The sequence below is a fragment of the Saimiri boliviensis genome, chromosome 21, assembly GCF_048565385.1.
Source record: "Saimiri boliviensis isolate mSaiBol1 chromosome 21, mSaiBol1.pri, whole genome shotgun sequence".
Taxonomy (NCBI): Eukaryota; Metazoa; Chordata; class Mammalia; order Primates; family Cebidae; genus Saimiri; species Saimiri boliviensis.
The window spans coordinates 23,546,363-23,560,153 of record NC_133469.1 but is presented as its reverse complement, the minus strand read 5'-3'; the positions used below and the strand labels follow the sequence as shown (position 1 = coordinate 23,560,153).

At 63.5% G+C, this 13,791-nt stretch overlaps 1 protein-coding gene across 1 annotated transcript; it reads left to right on the top strand.

Annotated features, from left to right (window-relative positions):
* The first annotated feature begins 398 nt into the window (after window positions 1–398).
* Window positions 399–7,028, top strand: TBX1 (T-box transcription factor 1). The gene is made up of 7 exons (XM_039462550.2): window positions 399–922; window positions 2,892–2,993; window positions 3,798–3,969; window positions 4,700–4,855; window positions 5,476–5,543; window positions 5,618–5,718; window positions 6,090–7,028. Exons 1-7 carry the CDS (start codon window positions 471–473, stop codon window positions 6,569–6,571), a joined length of 1,533 nt encoding a protein of 510 aa, XP_039318484.2. The 5' UTR covers window positions 399–470; the 3' UTR covers window positions 6,572–7,028.
* The last annotated feature ends 6,763 nt before the right edge of the window (window positions 7,029–13,791 follow it).

Sequence of the window (13,791 nt, the reverse complement as noted above, 5' to 3'; positions counted from 1 at the left end):
AACTACAGAGACAGGAAAGAAGAAAAGATGATCGGAGTGGGAAATTTAAATGAGGAAGACAAAGGTAAAACGGCGAATTGGGAAAAGAACGCCTGGGAGGGAGAGAGGAGAAACGCACGCGGGCGGGCGGGCGGCAGAGCGAGGGGCGGCCGACGGGCTCGGCGCACCGGGGAGCCGGTCCGGGCGGTCGGGGGGCCCCGGGGCCGAGCGAGCCGCGGCGGGCGGGCTGGGGGCCGGGGAGGGGGAAGGGGCGGGGGAGGGGCGAGGGCCGGGGGAGGGAGCGAGGCCATTGTCTCGGCGCGGGGGTGGGGGGGCGCGGGGCGGGACGGGGCGGGGCGCCTCCTCGGGGCCGGCCCGCGGTGTGGGGCTGCGCGGCCCGGGGCGCACGCAGCGCGGCGCCCGCCACTCGGCCGGCGGCGCGGGGCAGCGCTCAGCTCGGCGGCGGGGGCGGCGGCGGCGGCCCGCGGGTCATGATCTCCGCCGTGTCCAGCCCGTGGCTCACGCAGCTCTCGCACTTCTGCGACGTTGCAGCCTTCACGGCCAGCAGCCTGAGCAGCCTGGGGGCCGCGGGGGGCTTCCCGGGCGCCGCGTCGCCCGGCGCCGACCCGTACGGCCCGCGCGAGCCCCCGCCGCCGCCGCCGCCGCCGCCGCCGCGCTACGACCCGTGCGCCGCCACGGCCCCCGGCGTCCCGGGCCCGCCGCCGCCGCCGCCGCACGCCTACCCGTTCGCGCCGGCCGCCGGGGTCGCCACCAGCGCCGCCGCCGAGCCCGAGGGCCCCGGGGCCAGCTGCGCGGCCGCCGCCAAGGCGCCGGTGAAGAAGAACGCGAAGGTGGCCGGTGTGAGCGTGCAGCTGGAGATGAAGGCGCTGTGGGACGAGTTCAACCAGCTGGGCACCGAGATGATCGTCACCAAGGCCGGCAGGTCAGGGCGCCCCTCCCCACGCCGCGACCCTCCCCACGTGCTGCCGCCCGGGCCGCGGGCCTCCGCCGCATCCGCGCGAGCCGGGCAGAAAGCAGGGGCGGGGGCGCGGCCCGGCCACTTGTGGGCCCCTCTGGGCCCCGCCGCCTCCTTCGTTCTCCGCGCTCCCGGCTCCGGCGACAGCCGCCCGGCCCTCCCTTCCTAACACTCACCTATCCTCCGCCGGGGCGGGAGGAGAAGGCGCGGGCCGCACGGGAACCGGCGAGGAGCCCCGCGGGATTCGCCCGCCCGCCCCGCAGCCCCAGGACGCCGGGCAGCCCAGAAACGGGCCGACTTGGAGCGCACCCGGCTTGGGGCAGGCAGCGACGTCCAGGGAGCCTCGCTGCCGGGCTGTCTCCTAGGTTTTCCACCTCAAGGAAACTCTGGTTCGGTTCAGGAGTTCAGTCCATGCGGGCAAGATAAAGAGCAGAAGCTGGGCAACTGTCTGGACACTTTCAGGAGAGGATTGCCCTTAAAAACAGCGTGCTGTGTTCGGTGGAAGTCGCTACCCAGTTTCCTCCAGCCTAGATCCCCATAGTTGTGGGGCCCCACTGTGGCCAGCCGCCGCCACCTCCCAACTGGCCTGTATTTGTTTTAAAAGACCAAGAGAGAAGGGGAACAAGTTTTGCAGATGCACCCGATTTGACCAGTAGACAAAGGCGGGTGCCGGGCTGTGTCTAATGTACACACCAGCTCCGTGTCCGAACAGCCAAGGGGCGCTCGGGGCCTGTTTGCAAAGCCTTCTCGTGGTTTCTGTTTCCCCGCCGCCGCGTCCTTCCTCAGGAACCCGGGCCTGGGCCTGTGCTCTGCTCCAGCTCTGTGGATTTTTTTTTTCCAGGCCCTCCTTGCTGGCCCCAGGCACACAGGCCCTCCTGAGGACGGCAGCAGCCCAGCCTCTGGTGCAGGCCAGCCCGCAAGGGCCTTGTCTGCGCTGGGCTTCACCCAGCAGCCCACGTTCCACAGCACCCTCCAGACTGCAGAGGCTTCGGGTGGGGGAGGGAGCAGGCCTGTCCTAGAGGCTGGCTCCTGGCATTTGTCTTCTGCCCACCGCTTTCTGGAGTTGCTTGTGAGGGGAGGCAGTGGGGAGGGCAGGTGAGGGCCAAGCCCTGTGTTGTCCTGAAGGGCCCCTTGGGCCACTACCGCTGCGCCATCATGTGGGGGCAGCCCACGGCCTCCACCCGTCCAGGCGCTGCAGAATGTCCTTTCAAGAGCCCTAATCCGTCACTGAGCCAGGGTCCAAAGCGGGACAGATTTGAGGAACAGGGAAGATACAGGCCAAGTCCACTCTGGGTAGCTGCGTCTTGGGGTTGTGTGTCTTAAGGGGAGCAGAAGCTTGCTTGTGCCCTGAGGAAGGTGGGGAGACTCTATCATGGGGCCAGGGCCTGAGAGTCAGGGGAGTGAGGGCTCTGAGTCCTGGCCTTGAAGAGGGGATTGGGAAGCAGGCAAAGACCCAGCTAAAAGGGCAGCGGGTGACACCTTGAAATCACACGGATACCCGGTTTCACTTTGTTGGAGCCGGGAGCTGCTTCGATCAAGCTTGGGAGGCTCTGCTAAGGTCGCATGTTAGGCACCCTGCCGCCGGTGGAGGCTAGGGCCTGGAGGCCAAAAAGCCGGCAAGGGCGATCGAGGCTGGGTTGATGTGGTTGCCAAAGGTGCCGAGGTTGCTGAAGGTGGGGGCTCCAGCGCTGGGCCGGCCATTTCTGTGTCCAGGAAGGGCCCAGGAGGCTCCCTGCCGTACCAAGCTCCCAGCTGAGTGGGGGCCTGCCTAGATTAGAGCAGCTAAGCCGGGAGAGATGGAGCCCAAAGGCGGGGAAGACACAGCAGCCCCCAGAGGCTGGAGGGAAGGGCGGAGCAGAGGGGCTGCCAGCCCGGGTAGGTCAAGCGGGAGCTGCTTTCCGCCAGCTAAGGTGACCCGAGGCCTCATCACCCCCAGGCGGATGTTCCCCACCTTCCAAGTGAAGCTGTTCGGCATGGATCCCATGGCCGATTATATGCTGCTCATGGACTTTGTGCCGGTGGACGATAAGCGCTACCGGTGAGCGTGCGGGACCTGGGAGGGCGCCCTGGGAAGTGGTGGGTCTCTGCCTGCTGACCCAACTCCCAGGTACGATTTGCACCATGGAACTCTTTAGGCACCTGCCTTGCTGCTCAACCGACCTCTCAACCTGCTCCCTCCTCCACTCCCATCTGACCCGACCCACAACCCCACCCCGCGCGCGCTCTCTGAACCGGCTCCCACTGGCTCCAGACAGCTCTTTCGCCCCTGGGCTTGTGTGGCCCTAGGCTGGTCAGCCAAGTCCTCAGCCCTGGACTTCTTCAAGTCTCCCTCTCCCAGGAGGCCGGCCTGAGCGCCTAGTCCCCTTCCCCCATCCCCAGTGAACTCCGGGTCCTGGAGCTGGGCCGGAAAGGTGGGGTGGCCGGGAGAGATTATGCAGGGCGGGCCTCAGCCGCCCGGACAATTAACAGCAATTAATAAAGAGAATGCGTTTCACGCTGCCCTGTGCCCGAGGCCGCCGGCAATGCCAAGTGTGGGCTCCCGCCGCCGGGAGCACCGGGGCAGGCAGACCCGCATGCAGCGAAATGAGATGACGGAAGCCCAGCCCCACGGTGCCCCACGGGGTGTCCAGTTCCCTGATTGTTTTGAGCGTCGGGGTGGGTGGGAGTTGTCTGTTCAGTCCACAGTCGCCTTCAGGAAAGCTCCCAGCCCACGTGGCAGCAGAGGGTTCCACCTCACCGCAGGGGAAACCCCTCAGAGGCACTGCTAGGGTTCGCCCAGCACACAGGTCAAGGCCCTCCGGATTTGCCTCCGCATGCACCACCCCACCCCGTGCCGCTCCAGGTACGCCTTCCACAGCTCCTCCTGGCTGGTGGCGGGGAAGGCCGACCCTGCCACGCCAGGCCGCGTGCACTACCACCCCGACTCGCCTGCCAAGGGAGCGCAGTGGATGAAGCAAATCGTGTCCTTCGACAAGCTCAAGCTCACCAACAACCTGCTGGACGACAATGGCCACGTGAGCGACCGCGTCCCCAGGCACCTGCCTGTCCCCGAGGGGCCTCTAGAGTCCCCAGGCACCTGCCTGTCCCCGAGGGGCCTCTAGAGTCCCCAGGCACCTGCCTGTCCCAGAGGGGCCTCTAGAGTCCCCAGGCACCTGCCTGTCCCAGAGGGGCCTCTAGAGTCCCCAGGCACCTGCCTGTCCCAGAGGGGCCTCTAGGGTCCCCAGGCACCTGCCTGTCCCCAGCAGGCTACAGGTTGTCCCCAAGGAGGCCCTTTAGAGTCCCTGCGAGGCCAGAGGCTGAGGCGGAGCTTGGGCAGCACCCGGGTGCAGATGAGGAGAGCAGCCTCTGGTCAGGGGTCGAACAGCACCGTGGGCCTAGGCCCTGGGAAAAGGGTCGCCCTCCTATTCTCAGCCCACTCCTGATTTTATGCAGGAGGCTTTTTTAATGGAAGGAGGCTGGAGAAAGAGGTTTTATGGAGTCCAGACCAGCGAGGCCGCTGGGGAGGCACCTAAGGAAAGAAACCTCAACCCGGATCTTTGGCCACCTGAATTCATTCCTGGCAGTCGACAGTGGGTCACAGCCTCCTCTTGACCCCGTGGTCCAGCCTCAACTTGGAATTAAGGGTTTTGCCCAACTTATCCAGGAAACTCATTGCCAACTCAGACCTCAGCCGTTTCCTGGCTCCCACCCCAGATCCTCAGCCCAGCCCCACCGCTGGAGCTGATTCCCCACCTTGCCTTCCAGATTATTCTGAATTCCATGCACAGATACCAGCCCCGCTTCCACGTTGTCTATGTGGACCCGCGCAAAGATAGCGAGAAGTACGCCGAGGAGAACTTCAAAACCTTTGTGTTCGAGGAGACCCGATTCACGGCGGTCACTGCCTACCAGAACCATCGGGTGAGGGCCTGCAGGGAGGCCTGGGTGGATTCAACGCCTCTGGGAAAGCGGGTGTAATTTTCAGTTGCCGCCTGGAGACAGTGGGTCCACTTAGACCTGCAGCCTGTGATCCCAGTGGAGCCCCAACCAGGAGCCCCCTCCCTCCCGAGGCTGGCTGGCGCAGCCTCCTATCAGCTTGACGTCTCCAGCGGCAACTGTCACTTCGTCCTGAAAGTTTGTTTTCCAAACCATTCAGGAAACTCCCCATCAGGGGCCTGATCTGAGGTTTACCCAGATTCCTAGGGCAGCCGCTCTGTCCCCCCTCCCACCCCCCACTGCTCGTCGGGGGTGGAGGTGACCACATTCCCATCCCAGCCAGGAGCCGAGTCTCCATCCCTGTCCACTTGGGGACACCAGAAAGGGGTTCCCTAGTGAGAGAGGAGGTTTCTCAGACCCCTGTACTCCCCCGCAGGAGGGAGTCTCGAACTCTGTAGGGGAGGGGCAGACGTGGGCCGGTTCCTGTCGGGGTGGCAGAGGCCCTTCCTTGGTGCGCTTCTCCCAACACTCCCCTGTCCTGCGCCGAGGTCGGGTGGCCGGGGCTGCAGGGCTCCAGCGGCTTGCTCACACCCACCTCCCCGCAGATCACGCAGCTCAAGATTGCCAGCAATCCCTTCGCCAAAGGCTTCCGGGACTGCGACCCTGAGGACTGGTGAGTATCCTCCCGAGAGACTGAGCTCCGGGCGCCTGGTGGGGGCGCCGCCCTGACCCGCCTCCCACCCGCAGGCCGCGGAACCACCGGCCCGGCGCGCTGCCGCTCATGAGCGCCTTCGCGCGCTCGCGGAACCCCGTGGCCTCGCCAACGCAGCCCAGCGGGGCGGAAAAAGGTAGGGCCGGGGTTGTGGGATCCGGGTCGCAGCCCTGTGCGCGCTCCACCCCGGGCCGGCGGCCTCGCCAGACCTCGCCTGCGCCCCCGGGGCGCTCCAGGCTTTCGCGCCGGTTGCACAAAGGCTGCGGCGGCGGGCAAGCGCGCACTCGCCCGCCCGGCCCGACGGCTGCGCCCCGCCCGCTGCCGCCGCCGCCGCCCGCAGAGGGGCGCGGGCCCCGGGGAGGGCTTGGGGCGCCGGCGGCGCGGGGTCTCGAGCAGGCTCGCACCGACGGGTCGGGGAACGCCGAGTGCCGGCCGGGACCTCGCGTGGGGCGGCGCAGCTCCTCGGCAGCCCCTGCCGGCCGCGCTCACCCCTCGGCCCTCCCGCAGACGCGGCTGAGGCCCGGCGAGAATTCGAGCGCGACGCGGGCGGGCCGGCCGTGCTCGGGGACCCGGCGCACCCTCCGCAGCTGCTGGCCCGGGTGCTAAGCCCCGCGCTGTCCGGTGCCGGCGGCGCGGGCGGCCTCGTCCCGCTGCCTGGCGCGCCCGGAAGCCGGCCCAGCCCCCCGCACCCCGAGCTGCGCCTGGAGGCGCCCGGCGCATCGGAGCCGCTGCATCACCACCCGTACAAGTACCCGGCCGCCGCCTACGACCACTACCTCGGGGCCAAGAGCCGGCCGGCGCCCTACCCGCTGCCCGGCCTGCGCGGCCACGGCTACCACCCGCACGCGCACCCGCACCACCACCACCACCCCGTCAGTCCGGCCGCCGCCGCCGCCGCCGCCGCCGCCGCAGCAGCCGCCGCGGCCGCCAACATGTACTCGTCGGCGGGAGCCGCGCCGCCCGGCTCCTACGACTACTGCCCCAGATAACGCGGGCCCCGCCGCGCCCCCGCCCGGCCCCGCACAGCCCCGAGGGCCGCGGGGCCCGGCCACCCTGCCCCAAGGGCCATCAAGGAACACGTTCCCCCAGCCCCAGGGGCCACCGCGGCTCTCCCCTTCCCCAGCCTCGAAGCCATGGGGGCCCCACCGCTACCCCCCAGCCCCTTGGGCTATCGAAGTATCCGGTTCCCCAGTCCCTGAAGCCACCGCGGGTCCTTCCCCGGCCCCGAGGGCCACGGGGTCCCCGCCCGCCAGTGCCAAAGCGCCCGGTCGGAGGCGGAAGGAAGTGATATTTATTGTTCTCCCCGAGACCGCGTCGCCCGCGGCCCGGCCGGCAGTTGCAGTGTAGACGACCCGAGAGCCCCGCCTGCAGGCGGTGTAGATACTGTAGATACTGTAGATACCGCGCCGGCGCCGACTTGATAAAACGGTTTCGCCTCTTTTGGAAGCTGCCTGCGTGTCCCATTTATTTGCGCCCAGTTAGATCGCGTTGAGGATCTCCGGGACAGCGACTCCGGGGCGAGTTGGGGCTCTCAGGGTCTCCCAAGCCCCAATCCCCGCAGACTTGTAGGTTGGTCCTGGTCCCGCAGCGCCCGCCCCGCCCCCTCCCCTCTCCCCGCCCTCTCGGGGCTCTCACTGCCCCTCCCCTCCCCGAGGCCCCTCCCGCCAGGCTTGCGCACCACCCCCACCTTCCCACCGCCCCGACTCATCCCAACCTCCCCAGGGCTGGCGGGACCGCCCAGGTGTGCATCCTGCTTTTTTACTTAGATTCCTCACACCTGGAGTTGTCCCTATTCTGGGACCTGGGCCTGTGCCCTGGCCTGTTTTCGGGACAGATGCTTGTGCTTTCCCAGGGAAGTTGGGAAGAAGGGTCATGACAGACACTGCCGGTCGCTGCTGGGAGGGGGAGAAGCCCCTGACCGGGATGGGATCACGGAAAGACAAAAACAGGCAGCTCTGTTCTGCTAGCATTTCCCCTGCTGGCCTAGCCCAGGCCCCGCGTTCCCTGCTTATTGACTTTATTTGCTGTGAGTGTCCCTACGGAGTGACCTGGCCAAGGGGCACAATGACCGTGGCCATGAGTCATCTTGAGACCTGTGTGTGAAGCATTTTTCCCAGGCCAGGTGGCCAAGGGACCTCTCCCCATTAACTCAACACCAGGGATGGGGCGGAGAGGAACCCTTTGATCCCTCCCTTCCTGAGCGCAAGCAGGAAGGGCTGACAGCCGGTCAGCGCCAAGGCTGCTGACTTGGACACAAGATGAACGGGAAGTGCACGTGGCTGAGGCTCTGTCCCCCACCTCCTGTGCCTGTCCCGGTGTGTTTGTGGCAACCTCTGCCTTCCAGGCCACCCGGCTCATCACCTCATGTGGCAGTGGCAGCCTGGGTGCCACCTCCTCGAGGGCACAGCCAGGAGTTTCCAGATGTCCACCCCCCGACTGGACCTGTTCTTCCTGTACTCCTTTGCCCTGGCAGGGGTCTTAGTAACTGAATGGGAGGAACCATTCCCAGAGGCCCGCCTGGGGTGGGAGGGGTCTCCAAGGACTACCCAAAGCCCCAAAGGGCATTTAGCACCAGAGTGTGAAGACTTCTGCAGCAGCTGCCCCAGTGGCCTGCAGGCTCCGTGAGCCCCACTTTGGAGATGCACTGTTGGGGGGGGGCGGGGGGCGGCTGTGGTTACCTGTTCCTGAGTGCCGATCCCTACATGCGTAAGCAAGCTGGGGGCAGCCATTACCCGTGTGCCCCACAGTGGGCGGGGCTTTGCCCTGCAGAGGGCCTCCCTCTCTTGCTGTGGGAAAGCAGCCATTCCACACTCCACATCCAGGGTGTGCTGGGGGGTTGCCATTAGAACTCCGCCTTGGTTTTGTTCAAAGCTAAAGGGATGAAAAGCAATCCCCTGAACGAAGAGAAACCGTGTTTGTAAGTGAGAGTGGGACACACAGCAATGTGCAAGAACCCTGGGTGCGCAGCTCCATGCCTGTCCACGTGCCCCTGCTGTTGCGATGGCTAGGCAACAGGGAGCACCCAGCATCCAGCAGGCTGCCACTGGCCACCTGAGGCTGTTCACATCCTTTTTTTTTTTTTTTTTGAGTCTCACTCTGTTGCCCAGGCTGGAGTGTCGGGCCTCAATCTTGGCTCACTGGAACCTCCGCCTCCCAGGTTCAAGCGATTTCTCCTGCCTCAGTCTCCCACGTAGCTGGGACTATAGGCATGTGCCACCATGCCTGGCTAATTTTTGTCTTTTTGGTAGAGACGGGGTTTCACCGTGTTGGCCAGGCTGGTCTTGAATTGCTGACCTCAGGTGATCTCTGAGGCTCGCCTTGGCCTCCCAAAGTGCTGGGCTTACAGGCATGAGCCATCGCGCTCCGCCATACACTCTAATAAACTAGGATTCATTTAACGGTCAGGTCCCCACTGGCCCCATTCCAGGTGCTCCGTGGCTCACAGGCCGTGGGTCACCACACTGACACTTTTGCTGCTGAGGGCGCTCCCAGGCTGGGCAACGGCCCCCAGGGGCGTGGGTTTCCTCCCCTCCACCCCCCCCCACATGAGTTTGTGCAAATGAGAACTTCTCGTAAATGAGAGCTCGCAGGCCGGCGTCTGGGCGGCAGCTTCCGCTGGCTGTGTGTTTGCAGGGCCGGAGCACGCGGCTGCTCACAGTCCCTCATGCTCTCAGACCTCAGCCGCGCTCGGTGACTGCCTGCCGGCTGCCAGTGCTGTCTGGCCCATGCCGCAGCCACTACCATTCCTGTGGAGCTGACATTCACGTGGGCAGCTGCCCTAAGGCCTGGCTTCCAGCAGCTTCTTCTGTGACAGCTGTGATCTGAGTGTTCACCACCAAGGTGAAGGTGGCGGGAGGTGGAGTCTTTAGGGGCGATTAGGTCATGAACTCCCGTTAGCTGACAGCTACCCTGCTCAGAGACCTCCAGCCTCCGGAACTGGGAGAAATGAATGTCCATTCTTTATAAACCACTGGGCCTACTGTGATTTGTCCTAGCTGAGCTCTGGGACTCACAGTGACCGTCCTTCCTTCCCGTCATTCTTGTTTCCCATTTTAGGTTCCTCGTCGGGCACACCTGCCCTACCCCTTCCGTGAGCTGCTGTGCTGGGCAGTGCGGGGTGTGGAAAACGGGGCTCGTCCCACCACTGTTCCCCCATAGGCTTCCCCTGAGCTGTTGGGCTCCCATGAGCCTCCTCCTCCGGGCCCCCCAAGCTGATGCAGAGGCCCCGTTCCCCTGCCCTAGCCTGGCTCCAGACATCCAGCTGCCAGGACTCAGGAGGACAGGAGACGGGAAGGGCCTCCAGACTCCTCACTCCTGAACACCCTCCAACAACGGCAGATGCACAACACAGGAAATAGATACGTTCTTGACTAATCGGGGGTGGGGACCATCCACACCCCCTTTACACCATTGCATCCCCCTGGTCCATTACACCAGGACCCCAGGACCTGGGCGTGCAGCTGGACGATCCTGCAGTAGCCCTGCTCCGTGTTTTCAGAGAACAAGGCCAGGCCCAGAGCCACCTTGGGCCCACCACAGCTGCCCTCCACAGCGTGTGCCCTTTGTCGAAGGGACGATGGGCGTTCACCCAGGAAAGCACTGGCAGCGAAGAGAGAGGAGCACGCCGGGGCTTGGCTGTGCAACAAGGTGAGTCTGTTTGGTGGCACCTTGAACTGCGGAGGGAGACAAGACCCTGGCCTGGTGAGCTCCAGGCCCCACCCTGCGATGTACCCTCCAGCTGGGGAAGTCCATGGGGTGTGTGGGATCCTTGCGATGACAGTTGTGTGAGGCTGAGGCCCTGATCTCCAGGTGTGCCGCAGATCAAAGCACCTGCATGCCAGAGAATTCCACGTGGCCACAGCTGCCGAGGGCAGAGGCAGCCTCACCTCTCGCTGGTGGAGGGAGAGTGGTGGGCGAGGAGCTGCTTCTAGGACGAAAGGGATGGCTCCGGTGTGGCAGTGCAGCTCCACCAGGAGCTGGGCACCAGGGAGCGCGTGCAGCCTGTGTTCCAGAGACTCCGTACCTCAGTTTCCCCTTCGGCTGTGGTGCTGACCCCGGCCCTGTGCAGAGAAACTCTCTGTGAACAGTGGAGGCCCACGTCAGCCATGGGCACTGGGACGTTCATTGCTGACTTCTCCCTGTAGGTTCCAATGAGGCCCCGTGCACAGGGTCTGCACCATCCTGCCCCTCCTCCTTACCAAGCTCCCCAAAGGAGCATCCTGCAGAGCCTGGCCAAGAAGCGGGTGGGGACAGGACCCCCCCAGCCTGGCATAGTGGCACCCAGCCCTAGGGAGGGCAGGATGAGACCTTTTTCCTGGTGCTACCTCACACACTTTCTGGATTTCAAAAAACGCAACTGGTGCCTTTGATTCAGTTCCCTTTCCTGCTTGTCGTCTTACTTCAAACCAGATGGGCTCCTCAGATGAAACTTCGGAGACTCAGTGTCTCTCTTTAACCGCTGCCAGGTCTGTGTGTGGGAAACAGCAGAACCAGAAGTATTTTGCTCAAACGGGCCCATGTGGCGGGGAGGCTTAGGTTTTAATAGCAGTAATTAAATTATCTTCTTAATTATAAAGGGTGATGGCATCGTCGACATCCTTTGTCTATCAGCTTTCAATTGCACAAAGTAAGCACGTAATCCTCTCCCCCGGCCCCGCCGGCATCCTCTGCTCTGTGGCCAGCTCAGGACCCCCTCCTGCATGCAGAACCCGGACGCTTTGGGGTGCATCTCCCCATTTCACCAGTTCTGAGAGGCACAGGGTACTTTCCTGCATATTTCAGCATCTCTGAAGTTGGTATCTTAGTCCAAGTGGGGGGTCTCAGCCTAACTGAAGGATCCTGGCTGTACGGGAAGCCATGGTGCAGTGGCAGCTGCTGGGTGCCGCAGTGAGGCAGTGTCTGTGCGCCCACTGTGGCCTGGGGGGACGCTGGGTGCCAGCATCTTGCCCTGGGTGACTTTCTTCCAGGTGGTGACCCTGGCTTCTGTCTCCAGCCCCCGAAGTGGCCCTCTGCATCCAGGACCTTACTCTTCATTCATGTCGTTTCTCAGGACGCCCCTCCCAGCACATCCCCAGTCTTCCCCGCATCTCCTCTTCATTCCTCTGTCATTCGAGCCTTAATTCCTCGCAACAGTTTTGTTTTGTTTTTGTTTTTTTGTTTGAGATGGAGTCTCACTGTGTCGTCCAGGCTGGAGCGCCGTGGCACAATCTCGGCTCACTGCAACCTCTGCCTCCCGAGTTCAAGCGATTCTCCTGCCTCAACCTCCCAAGTAGCTGGGATTACAGGTGCCTGCCACCACGCCCGGCTAATTTTTGTATTTTTAGTAGACGTGGGGTTTCACCATGTTGGACTTTTTTTCCTTTTGAGACAGGGTCTTGCTCTGTTGCCCAGGCTGGAGTGCAGTGTTGTGATCATGGCTCACTGTAGCCTCGAACTCCAGGGCTCAAACCATCCTCCAGACCTAGCCTCCTGAGTAACTGGGACTACAGGTGTGTGCCACCACACCCTGCTAATTTTTTGTAGAGATGAACGGGTCTTGCTATGTTGCCCAGGCTGGTCTTGAACTCTTGGCCTCAAGTGATCCTTCAGCCTCAGCTTCCCACATCGCTGGGATTACAGGTGTGAGCTACCATGCCCAGCTCTCTTCTCAAATAGCTTTTTCCCTCCATTTCTGAATCTGTCCTTTATTCCAGAACATGGTTTCTGGATTCCTCCCCGAGACAGCTTTTTTTCCTGTGACATAATCACAGAACGAAGATGGCAATGGTAGCAGGGCCACCACACGACAGTCCCCAGGCTGCCCGGCCTGCTGCTTGTGGCGGTGGTTTGGACCTTCAGCCATGAGGCAATACATCCTCCCAGGGCAGGGTAGGGACCTTTACCGCAGGGCTGGGTCCCAGGAGCTGCCGGGCGCCTTTCTCCAGCCTGCCTTTGTGATAAGGGACAGAATCGGGGTCACTGGCGGGGCACAGGTCCCCTTCCCCGTCGCCTCAAGCTGGTGGGATTCCTGCACTCCAGCGCTTGCTGGGGCTGCAGGCGAGGCCCGGGCTGCACAGGAAGCCCGGGCACCGCAGAGTGGCCGCTAGCTGGTGGCATTGTTCCTCCGCGGATTCAGAGCCGTATGAGCTCGGGCGTTGAGCTGAGGCAAAATACGGAAACAGCCACTTCCATGCAAATAATCACCCTTCTGATAACAATGAGTCTCAAGAGACGAAGAAAAACAAGCAGCTTTCTTAAGATGCAGCTGACCGATCTGAAAGCCTGCCTGCCCCGCCACCTCCTGGGAGAGCCTGCAGGGGCTGGGCTCTGGGGTCTGGGCCGCCGCTCAGGCCCCAGGGGAGGGCCTAGGTGGGGAACAGACAGGTCCGCTGACATAGGAGCACATCCCAAGACGCTCATCACCCGGCACAGTAGGTGCTGGGAAGCAGCAGTCCAGCGACGAGAGAGATGCGGAGGAGGCACCTTAGCATCCCGCAGAGGCGTCTGCAGGCGGCCCCTCCAGCTGGGCTGGGTGGTCCTCCTCGGAGGACCCTCTCTCCTTTTGAGTAGCCAGCCTGAAGGGGCCGCCTCCAGGCAGCCACCCACTTGAGGAGAGCCCATGTGCCATCGCTGCCCAGGAAGCTTACTGCAGGGCTGGCCCCCAGCTGCCACTGTCCCCTCCCAGCCTCCGCCGGCTCTCCCAGGTCCCCAGGCCTCACACAGTACTGTCCCTCTAACAGGTACACTGAAGGATGGCCCCAGGCATCTCAGCACCCTGATTCAGTCACTGCCGAGAGGGGAGCGGTCTCAGAGTGGGCCAGACCCCTGGGCACCAGTGTGGCCTCCTTCCTGGGCGGGTAAGGGAGATTTGCCTGGCAAAGCCCACCCGGCCCCTCTGCCCTCAGCCACGGAGTTACCCTCCAGTAGTGATTTCAGCTGTTTCCCATGCGCCGGTCTCTTCCTCAGTAAGAATCTGTGCCGCCGGACGGAGGTTCTATCACGTGTATGCCCAGAAGGTGATTCAAGGGAAATATGAAAGACCTAGATACCCATGAGAATGATGATGATTTTAAAAAAACAAACCAGAGCCGGGCGCGGTGGCTCAAGCCTGTAATCCCAGCACTTTGGGAGGCCGAGGCGGGTGGATCACGAGGTCAAGAGATCGAGACCATCCTGGTCAACCTGGTGAAACCCCGTCTCTACTAAAGATACAAAAAATTAGCTGGGCATG